General features: G+C 30.6%; 1 protein-coding gene across 1 annotated transcript; it reads left to right on the forward strand.

Annotated features, from left to right (window-relative positions):
- Nucleotides 1–469: 469 nt before the first annotated feature.
- Nucleotides 470–22,060, forward strand: LOC132749867 (homeobox protein araucan-like). Its single transcript, XM_060739779.1, has 5 exons — nt 470–837; nt 6,400–6,645; nt 11,790–11,905; nt 14,331–14,662; nt 21,238–22,060. The coding sequence occupies exons 1-5, from the start codon at nt 781–783 to the stop codon at nt 21,957–21,959; spliced, it is 1,473 nt and encodes a 490-aa protein (XP_060595762.1). The 5' UTR covers nt 470–780; the 3' UTR covers nt 21,960–22,060.
- Nucleotides 22,061–22,293: the final 233 nt, after the last annotated feature.

The raw sequence follows: 22,293 nt of genomic DNA on the forward strand, positions 1-22,293 counted from the left end.
ACACAAAACAGCAGGCTTTCCCAAATTATTTGAATATCTTCCCTTTTTCTTCAATTTTTTCGATTCAATTAATCACAAGTTGAATAGAATTTAACAAAATGAAATATCTAAAAATATTCAACTTTGCTCGTTCAGCCTCTGTGCGCAACGTCGTTCAATTCTGTTTACTTCTGATTAGCATTTCATGTCGAACAAACTGTTTTCACTCTCTAGCACGGTTTAGAATAATTTCCTACCCACAAGCAACACGGATCAAACAAACGTTCCAAAGATTTTTATCCATGCTTAATTGAAAATAAAATCCGTCCCATTCACGATGTTCTATCCAATATGGCGGCACTTGACTGGTTTGTGAAACACAGACTGGTCCGCCTACCGGTTATCTGGTTCGCTCATCATCCAATAGGCGCTCGACAAGGCGTGTGGCAAATCGTGAGCGTAGAAAATAACTAGATAGTAACATATGATACAAAAGATTTTGTATAATAAGGTGTAGATATTTGTGTATTAAGTTTTCGCCGTGTTAAACAACCAGTAAACAAGATACGGGTTGTAGTCCGGTGAAACTTGACAGCGGCGTAGGGTTCGAGTATAGAAAGCGGACATTCCTAAATTTTTTAATAACAAAAATAAGAAATATAAGTAAATGAACGTTAAAGTGTATATTCTTTGGATTTAACTCGCGAAGTAATCTAACCTGATATGTAGCTGATATTTAAGATAACATTTAACTGGAAAATAAGATAGATTTTTATTTTAAAAAAATAGTTCGGACTTGAAATGTCTTTTAGTCAACCAGGATATAGACTGTCTCCATCATCGCCAGCTGTCACCAAGGTAAAAAGAAATATAATATAATTCTGAATGAAATTTGCAATTCGTCGGTATTGAAAATAGAACACTTAAAGTATCAACTTTAAATTATCTCTTTATATATTTTATTTCTGCAGTTTATTTAAAGTTCGTTTATTAAATATTATCTGAAGTTTCAAAAATTACAAATACATATACATTCATTTGAATAGCCCAGTTTTAGTTTTAAAAATGACTTACAAAGATGAATGCCGTCTAAACATGTTTTTGTGCAAAATCAGCATAGAAAAAGGTGTCAATATTTAATATTTTTTAAAACACAGAAAAGGATGACAAGTATAACATGATTTTATACAGTTTCATGTTGAAACATTTTACATATTGCTCTATGCATTATTCTATATTTCTTTCTATAGCTAAAGTATATCTTGCCTTATATAAAATGGCCATTGGTAGAAATAACGTTATTTCATTTTCTTTTATATAGAATTAAGGTTGTTTCATCAATTGTTACGATTGATAAAATAAAATACAAATATTTAAATTTCACAACAAGCCTAGCTTTAACTTTTAACATCATATCTAAGATTTTGCATGTAAATGGTGGAAGGTACATTTAGCCCCAGACATATGTTGTTCTTTTCTTTTCTAAAAAGTTTTATTATATATTTGGTGTCCTATAACAGTTTCCAAAAAGTTACTCAATGGCTATACACATGAAACACATTTTGCTTCTGTTGCTGTTTGTAAATGAGTACAGTTATAGTGATTTAGTATTCTTTTCTGGAAGTCAAAATACCATTTTGCTTACATTTTACTACTTTCGTCAAGAGATATGTATTTAAACCTTAAATAGGTAAACATTATATAATTTATGTTTGCCCTTTCTTAGGAAGATAAAAAATATTTGTTTCTGGGGCATGATGGGCCTTTAACTATCATGATGTTTTGCAATATTACAAGACACGAGAAATATAGCAGTTGCGTTAAAATATGGTGTAAGTAATTTTTCCTTGTCATACTTATTGCAGAATTAAGTTTTGACACCCGAATATTTCTCCCATTTCTATGTCGAAGAGAAAATTTATAAATTACACTGAGCAACCTTTATTCATACATGATTTAAATCTTGTTAAAATCATATCATTTGTTAATTATCTTGTTAACAATAAAGCAACGGAAAACAAATGAATCCCTTAAACATTAGCAATATGGCTTCACGTGGAAAAAAATATAAAATTCATTTCCGTTGTCCTTTTTAATATTTCATTAAGACTGGCGTACTTTTGAAACAAAGCAATTATTTGTGTGTAAATGTGTGCGATTATACCTTAATCAGTCTCACATAGAAAAGCCTCGTCCCCGTGCAGCCCCGTGCTTTACGAAGACAAGATCGCGTGACTCGTGCTACTCAAAGTCTTAATAAAAGCACAAGTGATGTTTGAAAGTTTGTTGCAAAATCTTCGGCGTGCGGTTTTAAAGTAGTAATTTGTGCTCATAATGTCAAATGAGAAAATTAAAACAATGTTAAACTGTGGTTTCTGCGAGGACTTATCAAATACAAATCTTTTAATCAACCAATTTTACCATATGTTCAGTATTCATTTATGTATTACAAAATGACACCGTTGTTGCGAGATTGAATTCTAATACGAGAAAATTTCAACGACTTACTCGTGTGTCTCAACTTAAATGTTATTTTACCCGTGCCCTGATTGAGCAAAAAACGTGCACAATGTGTAAAATTAATTATCTTATGTCTGATAGTGGTTAAAGAGTAAGGTTTAACGACTCTAAAAGTACAGATTTATTTCATAATTTTAATTTGAGACAACAACTCACACATTTAACATATGCACTTTTCTCTTTTCTGAAGAAAAAAAAATTTTGTAAATCAATTTAAACTTTTATATTTGAAATCTCGGAATTCTATGACTTTGAAATATGTCCCTTTTATCATGAATAGTTAAATAAGATAATTTGTTTCACCAGGATCTGTTTAGTTCAAATTATTTTATATGAGGTATGAATATAAAATTATTAAATGATAGCTCACGTGAAATGTTGAAAACGAAATATGTTAAAAGAACGATGACTCGTGTCTCCCAAATTATACTCAATGAATAAATGCATGTATATATTTATACAATATTTATCATAACCATTTTGCCTCACTTTATTTATCAAAGACTTTTTATTACAATTTCCAAAAAAAGCAAACAAAAATATAATACTTTTGCCACATAGATTAACCATCTTTTACTTCTTTTGCTCCGTTGGCAAGTGAATTCATATGGAAATCAAATTACTACTTTGTTTACATTTTGCTACTTTTATGACACAATATTCAGCAGTTGTTAAACATCTAATATGCCCTGAATCCATTCATAAAACATTTATTAAACAAATGTTTGACATTTCTTAAGAATTATAAAAAAAGAACATGAATTTCGGAGGCATAATGTGCATTTAACTTAAATTTAAATCGATAGATGTTTGCCTATTAAACCAACCTATATGTGTTTGGATTGGTTATACTGTAATGTCTTTAAAATATTAATTACTTATTTTTTTTCTTAGTTACACTTCGCATCCAACTTAATGCTTTTTCAATAATTAATTAATGTATTTGTATTTATTTATTAATTAATACGTACATGTACATGCATCAAAGGTGCGTGAGTTGTTCTTGCCATAATAGGTAAGGGGGGATTATTTATCTTGATGATCGACAATATAATCTTTTTATCCGAAAAAGAAAATCAGAATACTAAAAAGAATAGATTGCAGCATGCTTGTTTTTTTTCAGAATTAGGGTTTTACAAACACCACATATTGAAGATATCACGCATATTTCTTCCCATTGCCCTAAATCATCCGTTTTTTTGTTCTTTTTAGTCATACGCATGCACATTCGTTAGATGGAGTGAGCTAAATCATAACGAATAGCGAAGAAGAAAAAAATAGACAAGAAACAAAAATATTTGTCACTTTACCGGAAACTGGCATTGCTAGTTATAAGATTTTGTATCATTTAAAGTTTATTAAATAATTCATCATGTAAAAGTTGTAGATGATTTTGTATTATTTAAAGTTTATTTAATAATTTATCATTTAAATGAACTGTTATGATGCATAAATCTTGAGTAAAATTGCTTATCAAATTGCTATATATTAGTGACATCAAGTGACGTTCTTTTTATTTTTTTATCATTAATGGAATCATTTTATACGGGACTTTACCATTTTTACACATCATTTTATTTCAATTCTAGCATTCAATAGCATCTTATACAAAAAAAAAATGTTGTTACAAAAATTTCCAGCGTAAATACCGTGCGCGAGAGTAACCAACTGTTAATTTTAGATTACACTTGATGCCAATTTATTAGAAACGAAGTGGTTTTGTAACAATTGTCTAACTTCGCGACGCTTTCTCCCTCCTGAAATTTCCCATGTTTCGAACATTGCACCAGTAGTCCGATAAAACCTTGATAAGACGAGTGCCACTAACTTAAACATGTCATCCAAATAATTAAAATGATATAACACGTAGGGTGCCTTTAATGATCATTAAAATTATAATTGTCAGTCGCTGATTACGGCTGATTATTGCCCATTTATTTCCCGATTATTGCTACATGTGGCGTGGAGGCTGAGAACCGTGTTAACTAGCTTCAGCTATCAATTGCTAGTAAACGAGATGCGCCGTCCCCACTCTTAATCGCCGCTATCAAGTTACGTTACGGTACGTTAAAAATTGCCAATTCATCAAGAGTTATGAATGCGGAATATCTAGTTAACTAATAAGGCGCTCTGGTTTTACGATTAGAGTGAATATCATGTCACAGATCCTTTCGTTGCTCTAGCTGCTATTTTTTTTTAAAATACAAAATTATAAAAAATGTACATATAAAACAAAAAGTCTAGTAAATAATAACATTAAAACAATCAGTTCACGTTATTTTAATGAAAAAAAAACAATCTAGAACATTTGCATTATATCTAAATAACTTTTGATTTATCTTCACTGTGTTTAAGCTGTTTAAATAACGCGTATTAATTTTACATTTAACAAAACATATAGTCATTAAATTTTAAAGCAGACGACACACAATGAAAACTAAAACGCTGCTGCGGAGATGATACTGTTACGAATAAGTTTCAACTTACTTCATTAACAGAAAAACATAATATAATAACCCATACAACGCCGCAATCAGATGCCGCGCTTCCGGTAACCGTGGAGTCGACCCTCGCACCCTAGTTCACGCGGGTCAAACAACCTATACTCAAAAACAAGTTGAATGACAGATGGGTTTCGGAACGCAACGGGTTGAGATATAAAATTAAACAATGAAGACATAATGGTTTTCAGTTCATTTAAATAAATTAACTCGTTGATATTCAAAAGGAGGATTGTCTTTTTGCTTTTACGAAGTATTTCTTAAGTAGAAAAAGTATATATACATTTATAATATTATCATTGTTACTGCTACATAAAAGTAATTTATAGTCTTGTTTCTAACTTTTGTTTCATTTAATTAGTAAAAAACATATACATGTATATGTATTTTAGACAATTTAGGCATTGAGACAATTTATTCAATTTTGTTTTTCTTCAAATCAAAATTAATTATTAGATTAAGTGTTCAATGAAATTTAGAAGATATTGTTTCTAAAATGTACTAATGCAATGACTCCAAGAAAAAAACATTGAAAATAGCGTTCTATGAGATGTAACGGGGCATTTAAGTTAGGCGAAATCTACTGCAAGAATTCACAAATAAAGTAGAACCATGGATAAAATGTTTTGGTAAAGAAGTACTTTGTACACGTGATAGTAATGTTATTAATTGTATATGAGAATTGTACCGCTAGGTCCCCCCGAGTTAATGGGTAACACACTCACAGATTATGTAGATATGAATCTGTAGATCAAAAGTACAACTTGTCGTCTGATGCTTACAACATGCGAACAAACACTTTCTGATGTTAGAACAAAAAGAACAGCAAACAAGAATAGAGATTAAATCTTGTATTTATTTATTTACATAGGACATACCTAATTAATTAGATCAGCTGATGTGATAAATTGGTCACTATCACATATATTTCATCTGCGATACCAAGAGGTTTAGCATTTCGGCTGCCGCAGGGATAGTAGTATGATTTGACTGTGTAAACAAGAATTTATCAGTTCTGTGTGGTTTTCATATTAATTAATTATCGATCGTAATATTTTCAAATCATATAAATTGACGATTTTTCCTTTGTTTTAGTGCCTCCAGTAAGCACACAGGAGCTTGCTTGTTGCTTGAATGTCAATGCACTTGAAATGTCATTAATACTCTATCTAATATTTCTATGATTTGATGCTACGTCCCTATTCCCATGATGGTCCGGTGTTTTGTCGAGTATCCGCAATTTTTCATTAATATATCAAAGTTCAATCTAGAATTTTGTCAAACACTATATTTCGAGACCATCTGCTATAATGTAAATATTTATACTATATCAATAGAAATTCTCTCGTGGGTTAATAAACGATCATTTAAATCTTTTGATTCTTTTTTATAATTTTAGATGTCATCATCCGCTTCTGTGACGTCACCACGTGCTTGCTGTGAAAACGGGCGTCCAATAATGACGGATCCGCACACAGGGCAGACGATTTGTTCCTGTCAGTATGGCACAGCCTTGCTTAATTACTCAAGGGTACAGGGACTCCCAGATGGCGTATACGGAGCATCGGCGGCGGCATATGCTGCGGGGGCTGGACAGGGTTACGTGCCCCTTGGAACAGAAGGTTCAGCATTTTATTCGCCTTTGGTAAGTCTTGAATCCGACAGTCTGAATTATATTTTAGTTATACTTCAAATAACTTTCAGGTGAAAAAAAAATGTTGAATGTTCAACATATCCTACAAATGCATCAAATTATTTGTCACATCATCATTTGATTATGTTACCCTATTTGCCATACGTTTCAGAAAAAAAAACACATTCAAATGCTGTTTCATATCCCGGAAGAAAATCTATTATAAAAGTAACTTGTTTAATTGAGTAGATATTTTGTAACATGTGTACTATGTTTTGGCAAAGTAATGAAAAAAGAAAGACAAATGTATCTTAAATAAAGACAAATTAGCGAGGGATCAAGTACGAAATTATCGATTAACTGTACACAAAATAGGAAAAATAGACATGCATACGAGAACAATATTGTTCTATGAAAATGCAGCATGTAATAACAAAATCATTCAATTGACTGATAGATTTTGGATGATTAAAAACGTTTAAAATTCCGGGCCATTTGAGTGTGCATTCTTACAATAATCTTTGTTCGAAACATGCCCGAGCAATTTCAAATATCAAAATCAAACCGTTGACGATGCAAGATACATTGTTTTATAAATGATCTGATTGAAATAAAGTCATGACCTGCGAATAAAACACCTGTCTTACTAAAACAAGCTCTACCGGTAAAACATAGCTATAAACAATAGTGAACAAGCACGGTACGGTGCGACACATTAGTACGAAATGTTATCGGGACGAATATCGCTAATCCGTATATAATTATCTATAATATATCTGATTAGATTTACAATTAATTCTTTGCTTAACAATTAAGCCTTGTACGGGGATGAACGCCAAGATGTCAACATGTGCGATCGGTGTAATTAAGAACGTATTGAAAATCAATTTGTCTATGTGTGGCGTAGGTCCGAAATAGACACAAATCGTTCGGAAATCTTAAACGCGCCCATGTTTGTCCATCCGAATGGCATTATCGTTAAGTGACTCATTATGTATACAGCATTGTTCATATTCTTGATATATAGCTGTATAGGAGGAAATGAAATATCAATATACAATAGAATGATACTAAAATTTGAAAACATCGAGAAATAGAAAAATAAGAATATAAGAAATGCAGTTGAATCTTTTATTATTATTATTTTATTATTATTATTATTATTATTATTATTATTATTATTATTATTATTATTATTATTATTATTATCTTGCGAAATTGTAAATATCGGTTATAAAATAGTTTTCTAAAGTTGCCTGTGAGATATACTGGTTAGATAATATAGGGGACTCCACTGAGGTTTTTTACAACATGACGAGACTGGAACTAATTTTTCGAGATTAATGTTCAATTTGATGTAGGTCTTGACCAGTAACGTGTGTGCAAAATTTCAGATCATTCGCTCACTCGATTTTTCCAGAAAAAATCTAATGGTGTAAAACGATCCATAAACGAAAAACGTTGCAAGGAACAACGCATTAATTTTTTTATGCATTAACGTAATAAAAAATAACGACTTTCATATTTAATACAAAATCTATTATAACAGTATATTTTTTTTTTTAAAATTACAATTTTGTCATGCGCTTTAATTATTATACATAAAGTTTTATTAGTTGTTTTTATTTTATACATTGGATATTACATGTAATTTATCTGAAATGCGAGCCAAGTACTTACCATAGATGTGCAAATAGGGTTAAAAAAATATGTAAAACTACGCGCACATTTCGTGTGTCCTGAAGAAAAAATTCTAGTTTCCTCCTGTCAACACTTTCTTCGTGTGCTGTTACCGCTGTTACATTATACACCCGACGTTCATGGGTCATACGGGTAGTGTTTCCGATGACATGACAAAATACATCACTCAAATCTTAATAAGCCACTGCATTTGCACTCAAGTGATGTATAAATGTAGATATCATAATATGTCCCTAAAACATGCATGTCAAACACGGAAACGGGTTTATATTCCGGGATTAAATACAAAAATAACACGAAGCGCCGAAAATTAATAGTTACGTGTAAGTCAACAAAGCAAATAAAATTTACGATTAATTCTGATTTAAATACTCGTACTTTAAAACCCTCAGCGTCAATACTTGTTGATATTTTTGGTAATAACCATTCGGTGACTTTCGATGAAATCAATAGCATTCCGAAATCGGGAGCCGGGATAAAGATTGTGATGTTTATTGAATAAACTAATTAAACATGACACCGAACGGCCAGTATCAACAATAATTATCCCACAACTGAAAGGGCCAGAAAAATAATTACCTCTCTAGAATGCACAAAAATATTGTGATGCGCCCTACACATTATCTGCAATGTGTTTGAAGTGAGATCCCATAACATGAAGGCTGTCCAGTAAGGTGAAAGGGCCATCTCCTTGTCTTTGATTATTGACCTCTCGGCTGGCCTGACCGTACGATAGGGCAGGATCTTAGTTTATCATTTTCAGTTTATTAATTCAATTATAGTCAGAAACGTGCGTGTCAATATTGTAACATCTCACCCAAAGAGTGTGCCTGTTTTTCATTTTGTTTATATATTGAATGTATGCATTTATTTAACTTTATAATGTAACTTTATTTCACTTTATAATGGTTAAATATCGATATGGCTTTTCTTGCCTTAAAACGGTGATATATTTACAAACATTATTTTGTTCATTTATGAGTTACTGATAAACAGATTCTGTTTATAGATAATTTTGGAAATGTTTTGTTTGTCGTCGCTTATTTTACAGAATTGAAAGAATTTTGTTACATTTAATGAACAATTCTTCCGTTGGATTTCTTTTTTTTAAACTCATTTGGGAATTTATTGAAAGGTAATTAAAACATAACAAATATTCGATGTACCGTACTATATTTGAATAGAAAACATCATTATATTTTAATTCAAATATTTTTTTTAAATGTTTAACGCCTATTGGATTGCATTTAATTTTATTCTCTCTAACTCATAATAACAATTATAATTAAAACTCGAGACAAATATGTGCTACATTCATATTTTTTAAAACATTTTCTTATGAAAAATGTCTTTTATTTAGTATTAATCACATTTGAGTCTGCAGAGTTATGCATGATGAACAAACATTACAAAAAATAAACAAACAAAAAAATAAACAGCACGCGTTTTGGGGGAAGAGAAAAAAATGGCGTTCCGTTTTTTTTCCAACGACGCAGTGTATGGGGAAATAAAAGAAACAGAAATCTCATTCGTAATGGAGATATTTTATTTCATATAATCACATCGTACATTTATACTGCCTATATTAATCATAAGCAACAATGTTCATTACTTTTGACAAAAACAAGGCATTACGCCTAGATAGATTGTTCAACATATCTCAGTGGCATAAACAGGGAGATGTTTTCGCCCCCATACTCTTGTATTACATTTTCCCAGCCACCTGCGCAGACATTCATACATTCTATTTATATTAGAAATGATAGTTGACTCGAGACACTAAATGCTTGCTACCCCGGCTTATCAGCTTGCATCCAACAGCGTATTTCGAGATATTATCTATAAATTATGAGCGACGTATCCTTGTATGACAAGTTTTCTACATAGTGAGTGAATAAATATCAACTCTGCAGACTTTTTCCAAGCTAAATTACTGACGTTTATATCCCCGATCCTATATTTTATTTTCCCTTATTTTGAATTCCGTGCAAACGCCGAAGTGCGTTTTTTCCTTCTCATTTCCCCATCTTTCTTTCTTTTCGTCATTCGAAAATAATAATTAATATATCTTATTTAGAAAATATAGCATGATTTGATATATACTAATAGAGGTTGCTATATACTAATAGAGGAAGAAATACAAAACACACAGCGTTTTGAGCTACAAGATTAGAATAAAACTTTATATTAATAATGATGATAATGTGAATTATCTCAAGTAAATGTACTAAAGAACTTTCTCGATTTTTTATCTTAAGAAAATGCCGATCTACAGCTCTAAAGAATTTAACTGATTATGTTCTGCTTTTATTCATTAGATAAAGTATAATATTATGTCTTTTTAATACATATCTTTTTAATACAAGATATTAAAATATTTCAAATATAGCTTTAATCGCAGACATACGACCATTATTTTTAAAATTATAATTTCTTAACTTTTGAAAGAAGGTATGTTACAATATGATGCTATCCTAAATAAAAGCCTTTTTTTAATAAAACTTAATCCAATTTAATTTTTCGGGCAAAATAAAACGTACAAACAAAAGGCTTTACCTTTGGACCAAAATTTTTTATCACGTACAAGAACTGTATTTTCACGCATCTGTTCGCCTCGCGCGGCTCCCGAGAGTTAACCATTTATCTTTGACAAATTTTGATTGGATCCTCATTCATTTTGCGTGAAATCCTACTTCTCATCAGCGGGGAACCAGCATCTCTTTATTGTTGATGCGGTGCTTAAATATGATATTTCAAACATACACATGTCGATTTGTGTTTTCTTTGCAAAATTGGTCTTGACTTTTATCATTTTCCGTAAGTGTATAAAGAGTTTATACCCGTCAAAAGTCATATTCCCCCATAAATCAAAAACAGTAAAGGCTCAGTTATGATTGGTCGGAATGTTTCATATTATTATTAACAAAAAAAAGGTTATTAATCAATTATATTAAAATAAATTTAAAAAAAACAGTGTTTGTGATCTTGTCACACATATATATAAATTGTCATCATGTGGCAATACTTTGATATTAAAATGCAATATTTCAAAGCCAAAACCAAAATGCATGTTTCAAAAATTAATCATAATGTTTAAATTAAGTTGTGTGATAACTTAATGAATCATTTTAAGTAACATAATCTCTTCACATCTATATTTATATGTCTTTTATGACCAAATTATATTAAATATACGAGGTATCATGTATTAATTAGCCGCTTTCATTGACGAAACATGCATTAAATTGGTATTATATAACATTAATAAATATTGTAAGCTATCCAGCTAGCTTACGGAACGTCGCCGGTTATATTCATGTGCCCGTTCGTGCGGATAGGGCACATGAGGTCTTCCTTTACCGGTAAAACTGGAAAGTACCAATATGACCTCTCCTGTGTTGATGGGCCGTAAAACCAAACAAAAAAGTATTGATATAAATGATTCTTCATTTCAGGCTAACCCGGCGGCGTTTGATATGAAAGAAGGATCGGAGGCATGGAGAGCCCTTGCGGCCCAAGGTGGATGTTTCCCTTATGATCCAAGCATGGCGCTTTATCCATATGGAACTGGGTAAGAGATTCTTATGGTCATTAGATTATCTATATTTAGAAATGTTGTGTCAATGATACAAGCCTTTATCTGAATTAAAAAAAAATGTATATTTTAATTTGTATATATCATATTTGACTTTTTTAATTTTTTATTGTTATTTTTTAATTATGTTATTAAGCAGGTATTGTTAAGTCTTTATAATATGATCTAAATTGTGTTGGTACGCCGTAAAACCAAACAAAACGATCACATCTTTATATCTTTATTAAAATGACCCATTTCAGTTCCATGTGTTCAAAGTAATTTTTTTTATCTGAAAAAAAAAAAAAAAAAAAAAATGTTTTTAAACGCTCATGTACAGCAAGGGTTAAATTATACTTGACACGTACCAAATAAATTGCTCATCCACAGCTTTTATGTTTTAAACACATTTCAGAAGTATTTGTTGTTGTTTTTTTTCATGTCCTCATTGGTAATTTGGCATTTTGGACTATTTGCAAAAATTAATATTCATCAAGAAAACTTACAGTTAATATGACTGATACACATTATACATTTTCAATAAATATACAATTATAACAATCTATGTAGCATAAACATTTAGTCTGACAAAGAATTTAATCTTATGTAAGTATATTGCACACTTTAACATTGCCATGACACATCTTTCAATTTTTCTAATTGTCGTACAATATTTTTAATTGCCACATACATTATTTCTAATTGTCATACATTATATGCCCAAGTCAAACGAACATTCTGTAAAATGTCCTTTTACAGAAAAACTAGCCAAAACATAATGTTACACTTTTATCTAGGATCAAATACTTCATGACTGTATTGTGGAAAAGAGATATGTTCAAACTATCGTCTGCTTTTTGCTACGCAATAACAAGATCAAGCAATAAACTTTCATTTTTGGCTCTTCTGTCTAATTTAATTTGGTGCAAAAGATAAATTTGATAATGTTCCCAAATAATGCTCTAAGATGAGTTGAAAACAATTCACAGGAAGCGCACTTGTGTTTGAAATATAAATTAGAAAATAATCGGTTTTATTTACTAAGTGATGATCAGTATTTTGTCCTTGGAGTAGAGATTACATCTGAAATGTCTTATAATTCAATAACTTTATTCTGATAAAAGTGAGTTTATGAAACAAATGTCGAGAGATCAATTTAGCTTTTTCATACACATGATAATTAGAAAAAAAACATCCTGCGGTTCAAAAAATGCCATAAAGGGACTTGAATATTTAATATAAAACATTGTTTCCCTTTGCGTTGACATTGTAAAACAATCGTGGAAATCATTATCAGAATAGCACAAATTTAATATAACTCATGCAAAACATAAAATACTAATACGGAAATTGTTTCTGTTTGCTTTTACACAATTAAACTCCGCTTTGTTTTTCCGTCTGCACGTTTCATGCACGTGCGACACTGAAGACAAATCATTAACTCAATATCTGTTATACCCTGTCTAAGTGATTATAGTGAAAAGCATTTTATAGCCAATTAGAGACAAAAGACGGTGAATATTGAATCGCTTGACAGTAGTGCGAGTTTCATGCCCTTTGCTATTGCCTTTCACTGCGCATAATTTATTGGCTTAAATAACGATATCAGACTAATCGGGAAGATTTTATCGCCCGTCTTTGTTCGGCGCTTCCTATCTACAAAATACTAAATGTTCCATAAACAACAATCAGTTTCTCCTTTGTAATTTTGACAGCTGTTAAATAGTATACCAACACTTAGCCAGATAAGGACATTAACACAGCTGTAAAAAGTCACAATTTTAGGTTTCAAGTTTCACATTATGTTGAACAGAGGTGTTTCTATTTATCATCGCGCGGTTAAGGACAGTTTTATTATATTCACGTCACAATTTTTGACATAACACATGCGAAGTTGAGCATACTGATTATGAAAGTGACATGCCTACATTTATCCCATATCTTGCTTGTCTTAATATGATCTTTAGAAGATTGAATAATGTGATTAAAGTTAAAAGAGTATTAAGTATGAATATAAGACTAAACTCGGACTGTTGAGTCTAGCGTCTGTCCAAAATTACACAAGTACCAATTAGTTTATCTTATAGAGCCACTTCCTTCAGCCTTTGTCATTTATTAGTTTTAATTAAATCTATATACTAAAAAGAAAGAGCGCACCTGGTTAATGAACGTTTACAATAACCTTTCATTTGTGCGTCTTTAAAGTCTAAAACCTTAAAGATCTTTGAACGAAGAAAACGTTTATCTAAATATAAATAACGAATATTTAAAAATTGCTAACCATCTATGAGTTACAATAACTCCACCAATACCAAAAAAACAAAACAAAAAAAACAATAAAATAAATAAAATATTTGTTTTAAGTTTGTTATTTGGAGCAAAAAATGAAGAAAATAATTAATGATGTTGTTCATATTCACAGATATGGCGGACTTGATTTAAACGCCAGACGCAAAAATGCCACACGGGAAACAACCAACACTTTAAAAGCATGGTTGTATGAGCACCGAAAGAACCCATACCCAACAAAAGGAGAAAAGATCATGCTTGCTATCATAACTAAAATGACACTAACCCAAGTTTCAACATGGTTTGCAAACGCTCGCCGACGTTTAAAGAAAGAGAACAAAATGACGTGGTCACCACGTAATAGATCAGAAGATGACGTCAGTGGTGACGAAGACATGGACAGTAAAACCAACGGAAATGATTCCGATACTTCACATGCAAACACCTCGGCAGACGACAATCATGGTAAGTAGAAGATATTTATTTGTTAAAACAACAACAAAATAACTGTAACATCAGATAAAGTGCAAGATTGAAGGTTGGAAGAATGAATATTCATTTCACATTTTGTAAAAAATATACCATTGTATGCATTTTGTTTAATCGTTTTTCCTTTATCTTTTCTAGAACCTATTCGTAATGCTTGATTTTATGCTGATTTCATTACGATAAAACTAATTAAAATACATACAAAATCAATATTATTTTTTAAAACAACGACTTAATATCCTTTTCAGCATTATCTGCTTTCCATCAGTCACTTTATCTATTTTCAACTTGTATTTCCTTATAATGTATTAAGTATTTTTTTGATTTATAAAAACACTATGTACTGATAAGGTTTTACAATAAACGTTTATGTCGAAACAAGGAAATTAAACCAACAATGATGGAGAAGAAAATATTGTTTATTATCATATATTTTTAAGCAAAAATAATGCTATAAAACATAGAAATTTGCATTAAAATGCATCAAACTTAATGTATAATTTATAAAAGTCATTGTTAAACAAAAATTGATTCATCAGAATACATATAATTACTTTACAAATGCGCGTAGATTTATATTAAAATGCATGATATAATTTGGGTGTTTATAATTCATCTTCTATCATAAAAAACACTTCAAAGATATTATATTTACTGTTAAACTCATCTGTCTTTGTAACTTTAAATGGATACTATAATTAAGTAATAAAAATGCATATAAATGCATTTGTAAGTAAAAACGTATGTAAAATAGATATAAGTGTCGAATCATCAGACTATCTGTCATCAACATGTTCAAAAATAAATTTACAAGGTAAATAATTTGCTCAAGTTAAAGGTGAATACTTTTCTAACATTCATTTCAATTAAATTAAGGGGAGTTAACTTTGTCCTTAGCTGTCGTCTTTTTATTCCCTTTTTGTTTTTGTTTGTTTTTTTTTTTGCAAAAACTTTCATTTAGTTTTCCTTTATGAAATGTTAATTCTTTTCTTCACATTCATATCAAGTTTTCGAAAAAAAAGGGAATTCAGTTTATTCAATAATGTTTTTGTTGTTGATGTAAAACAATATGTTACGAGAAATTCAAAATGATATATAATTGTTAATAACCTGTAGGCGTGAAATGAGCAACACTAATAGGGACATTATTTTATTCATAAATGGGTTATCCTGTAGTTTATGGGTTCTTTGGTAGTTAACACAAAAGTTATGTTTAAGTTTAAGTTTCCATTGCCTTTAATGAACAAACATGTTGTCAGGCATTGCTTTGAACAATTCGCTTTATTTGCCATGAGACATCAGACCAGATGTTGTTAACAGTCTTAAAATACAAAGGTGCTTGTCTTAAATGTGTAATGTTTATATCTTGTGCTGTATGTGTTATTAATATACAAGTGTTTTTTTTTCTTCAAACATTTAAATGAATATCACGCCATACAAAACCTTTCTTTGAATTTCATTACCCGAGGTAATCAATTCTAAACGTGTTTATGAATAAAAATTAATATAGAAGTAAAAAAAGAAAATGTCGGACACATTTCCTTTACTCTTTTGGGGGAGTGGCGGGGTGTGTTAAAACAGAATTTAAACGAAATAGATAAATTTTAAGGAAACAAAAACTGAAGAAGCATGGCCAAAATAAAACAATAACAATTTACCATTCAGATTTAAACAGTTTAAGTTTTGTTTTTAAGCTGATGTAAATTATAAGGCAGACTAAGATAATATTGAAAGGAAACTGAAATAGAAATAAATGCATATATGCCAAAAAGTTTAACGTCAAAACGTCTTTAAAATTAAATTCACTCGTGCCAATAAAAGGGTATTCCGTAAAGTTGTGTTCAAATAATCCTGACTGGATCGTACTTTCAACAAGTTTATCTTTGAAAATAATACCTATGAACATATTCATTTTCCTCATCAATATAAACATTTAAACTTAATTAACTCAATAAATGCCACTTATAATTAAAAACGAAATAAAACAAGATCCTGCAATTCTGCTTTATTCAACATGCCACTTGTGGGTGGGTATTGGAATTTGAATGTTTGAATGTTTTTGAAATCTTCAGTAAACATTTTTTGAAAGCTTCATGTCTAAGTATTCTGACAGGCAGCAACAGATAGTCCGGTTGAATCATCATTCCACAATCATTTTATGTATGTATTTTGTTTATCTCTGTATTAAATAGATAGAATTATTGATTGTGTTACATTATAATCTAAGAATGTATCTTCAGTAAGGTTTTGAATTATTTACAAGCAAAATCATCTCGGCGATAAGAACCTTCGCACCTGGAACATTTTTGGCATGTAGGTCTTCATCAGTAACTTCTTGTGTGGCGAAATTGCCTGATCACCTCTTTTGATTTGGAGGAAACAAATCAGCGAGCGTTGCACCAAATTATCAAAACAAGTGATGATTTATGGGAGAAAAACGTTCATTCACAAATATTATTTAAATCAACTAGTTTAATTTTACAATTTGGGGGCTCGTGGTTGATGGTTATCTGTCCAGGGACAATGATGTAATTCATCACACAGCAATGGCTGACACGAATTTCTGGTTTCTGTCGTAATTTTGACGTGTTAGAGTTGTACGTCTATACAATAAGCTTAATGTATCGTTTACAGATTCATTTTAGATATTAGCCCTGATCCTATAAGATAACAATCGTACATTTTGTAAGGGTCGAGCCATTTACTCCTGAATAAAACGTTTTTTCTGATATCGCGAAATCAAACAACTAGCTTCCGCCAGTGGATGAAATAGACATGTTTGAAGCATTTAATAACTAAAATTTCAGTCGTATATTATGTAATCTCGTCTTTATCAAATGTTTCTTTTTCATTTCTGCTCATTTGGGCTGGATGTTTATTAAATTATTTTGACATTCTTTCATAAGCTGATTTTTACATTTCATACAGAATTTCTCCTGTATTTTTTTCCAGTAAAATATCATTGTACTTCGTGTTTTAAGTTCACATCGCCACACAGTTTGCATTATTTACGGTATAAAGATATTTTTGTATGATGTTACTTAATTTAGATAGTTTTTGTTCGATTTAAGGTACAAATCAATTAGTATTTGGATATCAATGATGTATTTGTGACGTTTACGAGTGTATATTTCAGTATACTAATTTATTGTTTACAACAAATAAACAGAAATCTGTATTGTCTTCGTGGCATTTAATCTGATGTCAACACAATCGCACCAATATCTTTCCGAATTAATTAACTGTTAATTATCCAATTAGTAATTTTGACACGGCTTCAAACTGAACCTTTATGGTAACATGCGAGTATATTTGTTTTTTAAAGAGGCTTTTTGCGAATGGATTACGAAATATATTTTTGATAAGCACAGTAGGTGTTATATAATATATTATGCCGTATCACAATGGATCAAGGCTGCGGCTTATATGTTTAAGTATTTTTTTCTTTCTTTTTGTCTTTGTATAAAAGAAGTCAGCAAATGACAATCTTGAAAACGACTTTTTACAATCATTAATTTATACCTTATGGAAATAAATTGTTTTTCGTTATTTTTTTCAAATATATTTAAATGTGATACAGGCTTTATTGACAAATAAAATAATAATTGTTATTTGTAAAGTTATTATTCCAGATGGAATATCATGAATTATGAGAATTCGAATAATCATGCACGGGTTAAGTTACAAAGGTTATAAGACAAACTTTTCAAAGAAAATCTAAACCAAGTTACATCTCGATATTTAAATAGAAAATTACACAAAAAGTATTGACCCTTTGTACACAGAAAAATTTGTTAAACATATTTTTAAAAAATAAATGTATTAGCCTAATGCATCCGTCATCGCATAAACCTAATCTCACAACCGAAGAAGAACATAAAAATGTCATTATTGAAGAAGAAGAAGCGATGCGTGCTGGCGATTAAAGTTTCTTTTACACTTGATTTAATTCTATTTGGATTTATCTCTGTGTCAACACTATCATCTTTATCTTTACTGGGGGCCTGCTGCTCTTACAGAGCATCAAATTGATATTTTATGTCGGACAAAAAGTACCTGACAACTTTATTTACATTTACGTTTTAAGTTAAGATAAACATAATAAAAGTTAAGGTTTTTAAAGATGTTGGCATTGCGAAACAATATCGTGTTATGTATACGAACCTACCGACTTTATGCGTAGATTACGCTAATATTATGATGTAAACTTATTAAATTTACTTTTAATCTGATAAACAAACCCTAAAATGACCGTGAATATCGGTGTATGAAACAATTAAAATAGTGGAAAATTGAAAACAATATGGGTTTTCCCACACTTGTTTGCTGTACAGGCTGGTTACTGACTTTAGTGATTTAACGATAACACAAAAAAATAAAATAAAGCAGAACATACGTTTTCCATTCATCTTGGAAGCCTCGTAATACTGTTAAAGATATACAAATTTATTGTACTTGTTGCGATTTTTTTTCAGCGTGTCAAATATTTGTTTCTGTAGCGATAAAAGCTATCTTCAGTCATAAACGGTTTAACGAAATCAGAATGTACGGTATCTACAGGTGTTAAACCATTTAAATTCACGTGATTGACACTTCAACGATGTGCAGATCTGAGTCGGTGGCATTAACCGTCAAATTGTAAAGAACATCAACTTCAATTGTTTTATAGCTCAAAACTAAATGATACATTGTAAAAGGAAAATATGCATGCTGACAATGCGAATTGTAAAAGTACACCTTTACATCTTGACGGTTATTATCATTTTGATAATCAAAGAGTTAAACAGAGTAAAGATGAAACAAATGTAGATGTAGGTGTGAAATGTAATAAAACATTGTTCCGTGTTATGATAATGAAATTTATTTTTGTTGGATTGAAAAAGAATAATAAATAAATAAACCCTTTGTTCTAAGTTAAAACTACTATTATATCGGCTGTTGATGAATAAATATTGAAAAAACATTAGGACAAAATAAAAAAAACAAAAAACAAAGACTAATGATATAAACATTGATGAAAATAAAAAAAAAGTTGATATTTATATTTTATTCAAATATCGTTTTTTTACCAGAAAATATAATATTAGAAATAAATATTATTTGTTTCTATAACAATTCCATTGATACATTGCATAAATGTGTTTTTAGTTCTCTGATTAGTGATTACTGATTTGCTTTTATCTAATTTTGGTGCTGTAAAACAAAACCTTGTCCCTCGTGTAATTTTGGTCAAATAGTTATAAATCCAATACAAGTGACCTGTACCTTTCAGCGGGTCATTGCTTTTCGCTGTGTAAAAACTCACCCTGCTGAAAAAATTAATTTGCAACTTTTGGTTACAATCAAACGTAACGTGTGCCTTAATCATGTTGTGATAGGATGCCTTTGTAATGCCGTAATCAAACACGAATGTAATTTAGATAAAAATAGTTTCTCAACGGCTATACTATTCAATGTTTGTTTATTTAGATATTATTCTAGTACCAAATTTCTTTTAAGAAACGCCGTGAAGAGCGTTTTTCAATAGAGGATGGATATCCCAAAGGAGATTTAACATTGATATGAGAATTGTCTCACATGGCGGAAAAACGAACTGTTATCACGAGCTTTTATAGTAAAATTAATTAAGCAGAAATTGTATTAATGTTACAATGTTCATTCTTATAATTGGACGCCGGAAACTGTAAGGAAATCATTAACAAAAGTTGAATTAATCGATGGTAGTTTTTAAGGTACACCTGAAATTGTGTTAAACACAAGTAGCGCGTGCAATTGTGTTTAACAATAATATAACTATATTGTATTTGAAAGACTTCTCATTTAGGAAATTGGTATGGTAATAAATTACTCTACGTGTGGTTAGGAGATATTTCTTTGAGCTCTGTAATTGAATTTAAATTTGTGAAGTGCGTCTTTAAGTGACTTATTATGACATAAATAACTTCGGGTGATAAGGTAGATTTTATTTGACCAGATCGTGTGATGAGGTATTATTGGGGGATAAAATATTTATTTTACCAATCTGATTATGTTAAGTACTTTGCAAATAGATTTAAACTGTCAAATTATGAATGAGACACTTTTGATATGAACATTCATTATTCAAGTGCTTATTTCAAATACCCTTCTGAACATATCAGAATATTCTAAATAGCATATTAACTACTCATTCGTGCCAAACCTTTTTTTCAATTTTATACACAAGAAAATAAAATTGGATATATATTACAAGGATTGGCATGATATTAACGATTATAACGTAAAAGGTCGCCCATGATTATAATAATGATAATAAAAACATTTATAGAAGGTATCATACAAAGTTTACACAAAAAGAGAACATTGTATAATTATTTTCAGTACGGTCTTCTGATTTAACAATAACAATAAAAATAACAACAATTATGAAAACAATACTTATTGATCTAAACAAAAATTGAAACGTTGGTTTATTTTGTATGTTTGTAATTTTGTGCAATAAAGTAACCATACATATAATCTAGATGTAAATAGATATACTCTTTACATACATATACATTTTCTCATTCCAGATCTATCGAGGTCTGTATCAGACAGAGAGGTGTTTGACAGAATTATAAGTGTTGATGATGATGACGAAGACTCCGATCAGAGTGATGCCGGTGACATTGGTGAAATATCTCATCGTCGTGATAGCTTACATGACAAACATGAACACAGAGAAAATGTTGCTTTAAGACTGCAAGATCCAAAAGCGAACACAGACGCTGAAAAAGACACGGGTTCAAAAGATTCAAATAAGACAGTTTCGAGTGAAGTGAAAAATAGTTTAAAACGTGCAAGTGACACAACAGGAGATTCTTCGCATCCTCCTAGACCTAAAATTTGGTCTGTTATGGACGTTTTAGGAAACAAAGAAAACACCAGTTCAAAAGATTCACAAAATTCACCGCAGTCTTCTCCGCCGGCTGTTGTGTGCTCGAGACAAGCCAATGGGCCAGCTTTTCTAAACGCACATCCTTCAAGTCAAGCGTTCCGGGGTGGACAATTACCCTTGGGATTCAATGGATATCCGTTCTCTTTTAGTCATACCACGTTATCCTATCCATATACCCTCTCTGCCTCTACGGCAGCAAAAGCAGAACTTAATATGAAACATGTTGCCGCGATAAGAGCTTCTGAACAAGCATTTAAAGAAGGTCTTGTGGAGAAAGCTGCCAGAATGCAATCTGGAATATTTTCACCGGCACGGGAACTTGATGGCATGCGTGTCAGTGGAAAGGTCATGTTGTAATGAAAGTGTAGATCCCTTTAGATATTGTTAAATGGCTTTATATTCCAGCAGTACTGTTTTATGTAAATTCACCACATTTTATAGATCATTTTTTGTATCAATAGTCTCAAAACAAAACATTGTCCACTTTCAATAAAAATGGTATTGTTGACAAAATGTTTTTTATATAAATTTATAGTAACCGAAATTAATTACTCATAAAGTTATTGTTTCTTAAGCAGATCTTTTCAAAAGGAAAATATTATGTGTTGCGGATATCATGTATGTTTAAAAAATCAGTTGCCTGTTGGTATAATATCTTAAGTATGTGCGGCCAACTCATATGAAAATGACA

Source organism: Ruditapes philippinarum, unplaced genomic scaffold (genome assembly GCF_026571515.1).
Source record: "Ruditapes philippinarum isolate M1 unplaced genomic scaffold, ASM2657151v2 ctg2154_1_1_1_1, whole genome shotgun sequence".
In the NCBI taxonomy this organism is placed as follows: Eukaryota; Metazoa; Mollusca; class Bivalvia; order Venerida; family Veneridae; genus Ruditapes; species Ruditapes philippinarum.

What these genes read in the sequence shown, in the direction of transcription:
- LOC132749867 (XM_060739779.1), top strand. Translation starts at nt 781, where the DNA reads ATGTCTTTTAGTCAACCAGGATATAGACTGTCTCCATCATCGCCAGCT. An exon ending in CTTTATCCATATGGAACTGG is followed by an intron (nt 11,906 to 14,330) that starts GTAAGAGATTCT and finishes TCATATTCACAG; the next exon opens with ATATGGCGGACTTGATTTAA. An exon ending in CTCGGCAGACGACAATCATG is followed by an intron (nt 14,663 to 21,237) that starts GTAAGTAGAAGA and finishes TTCTCATTCCAG; the next exon opens with ATCTATCGAGGTCTGTATCA.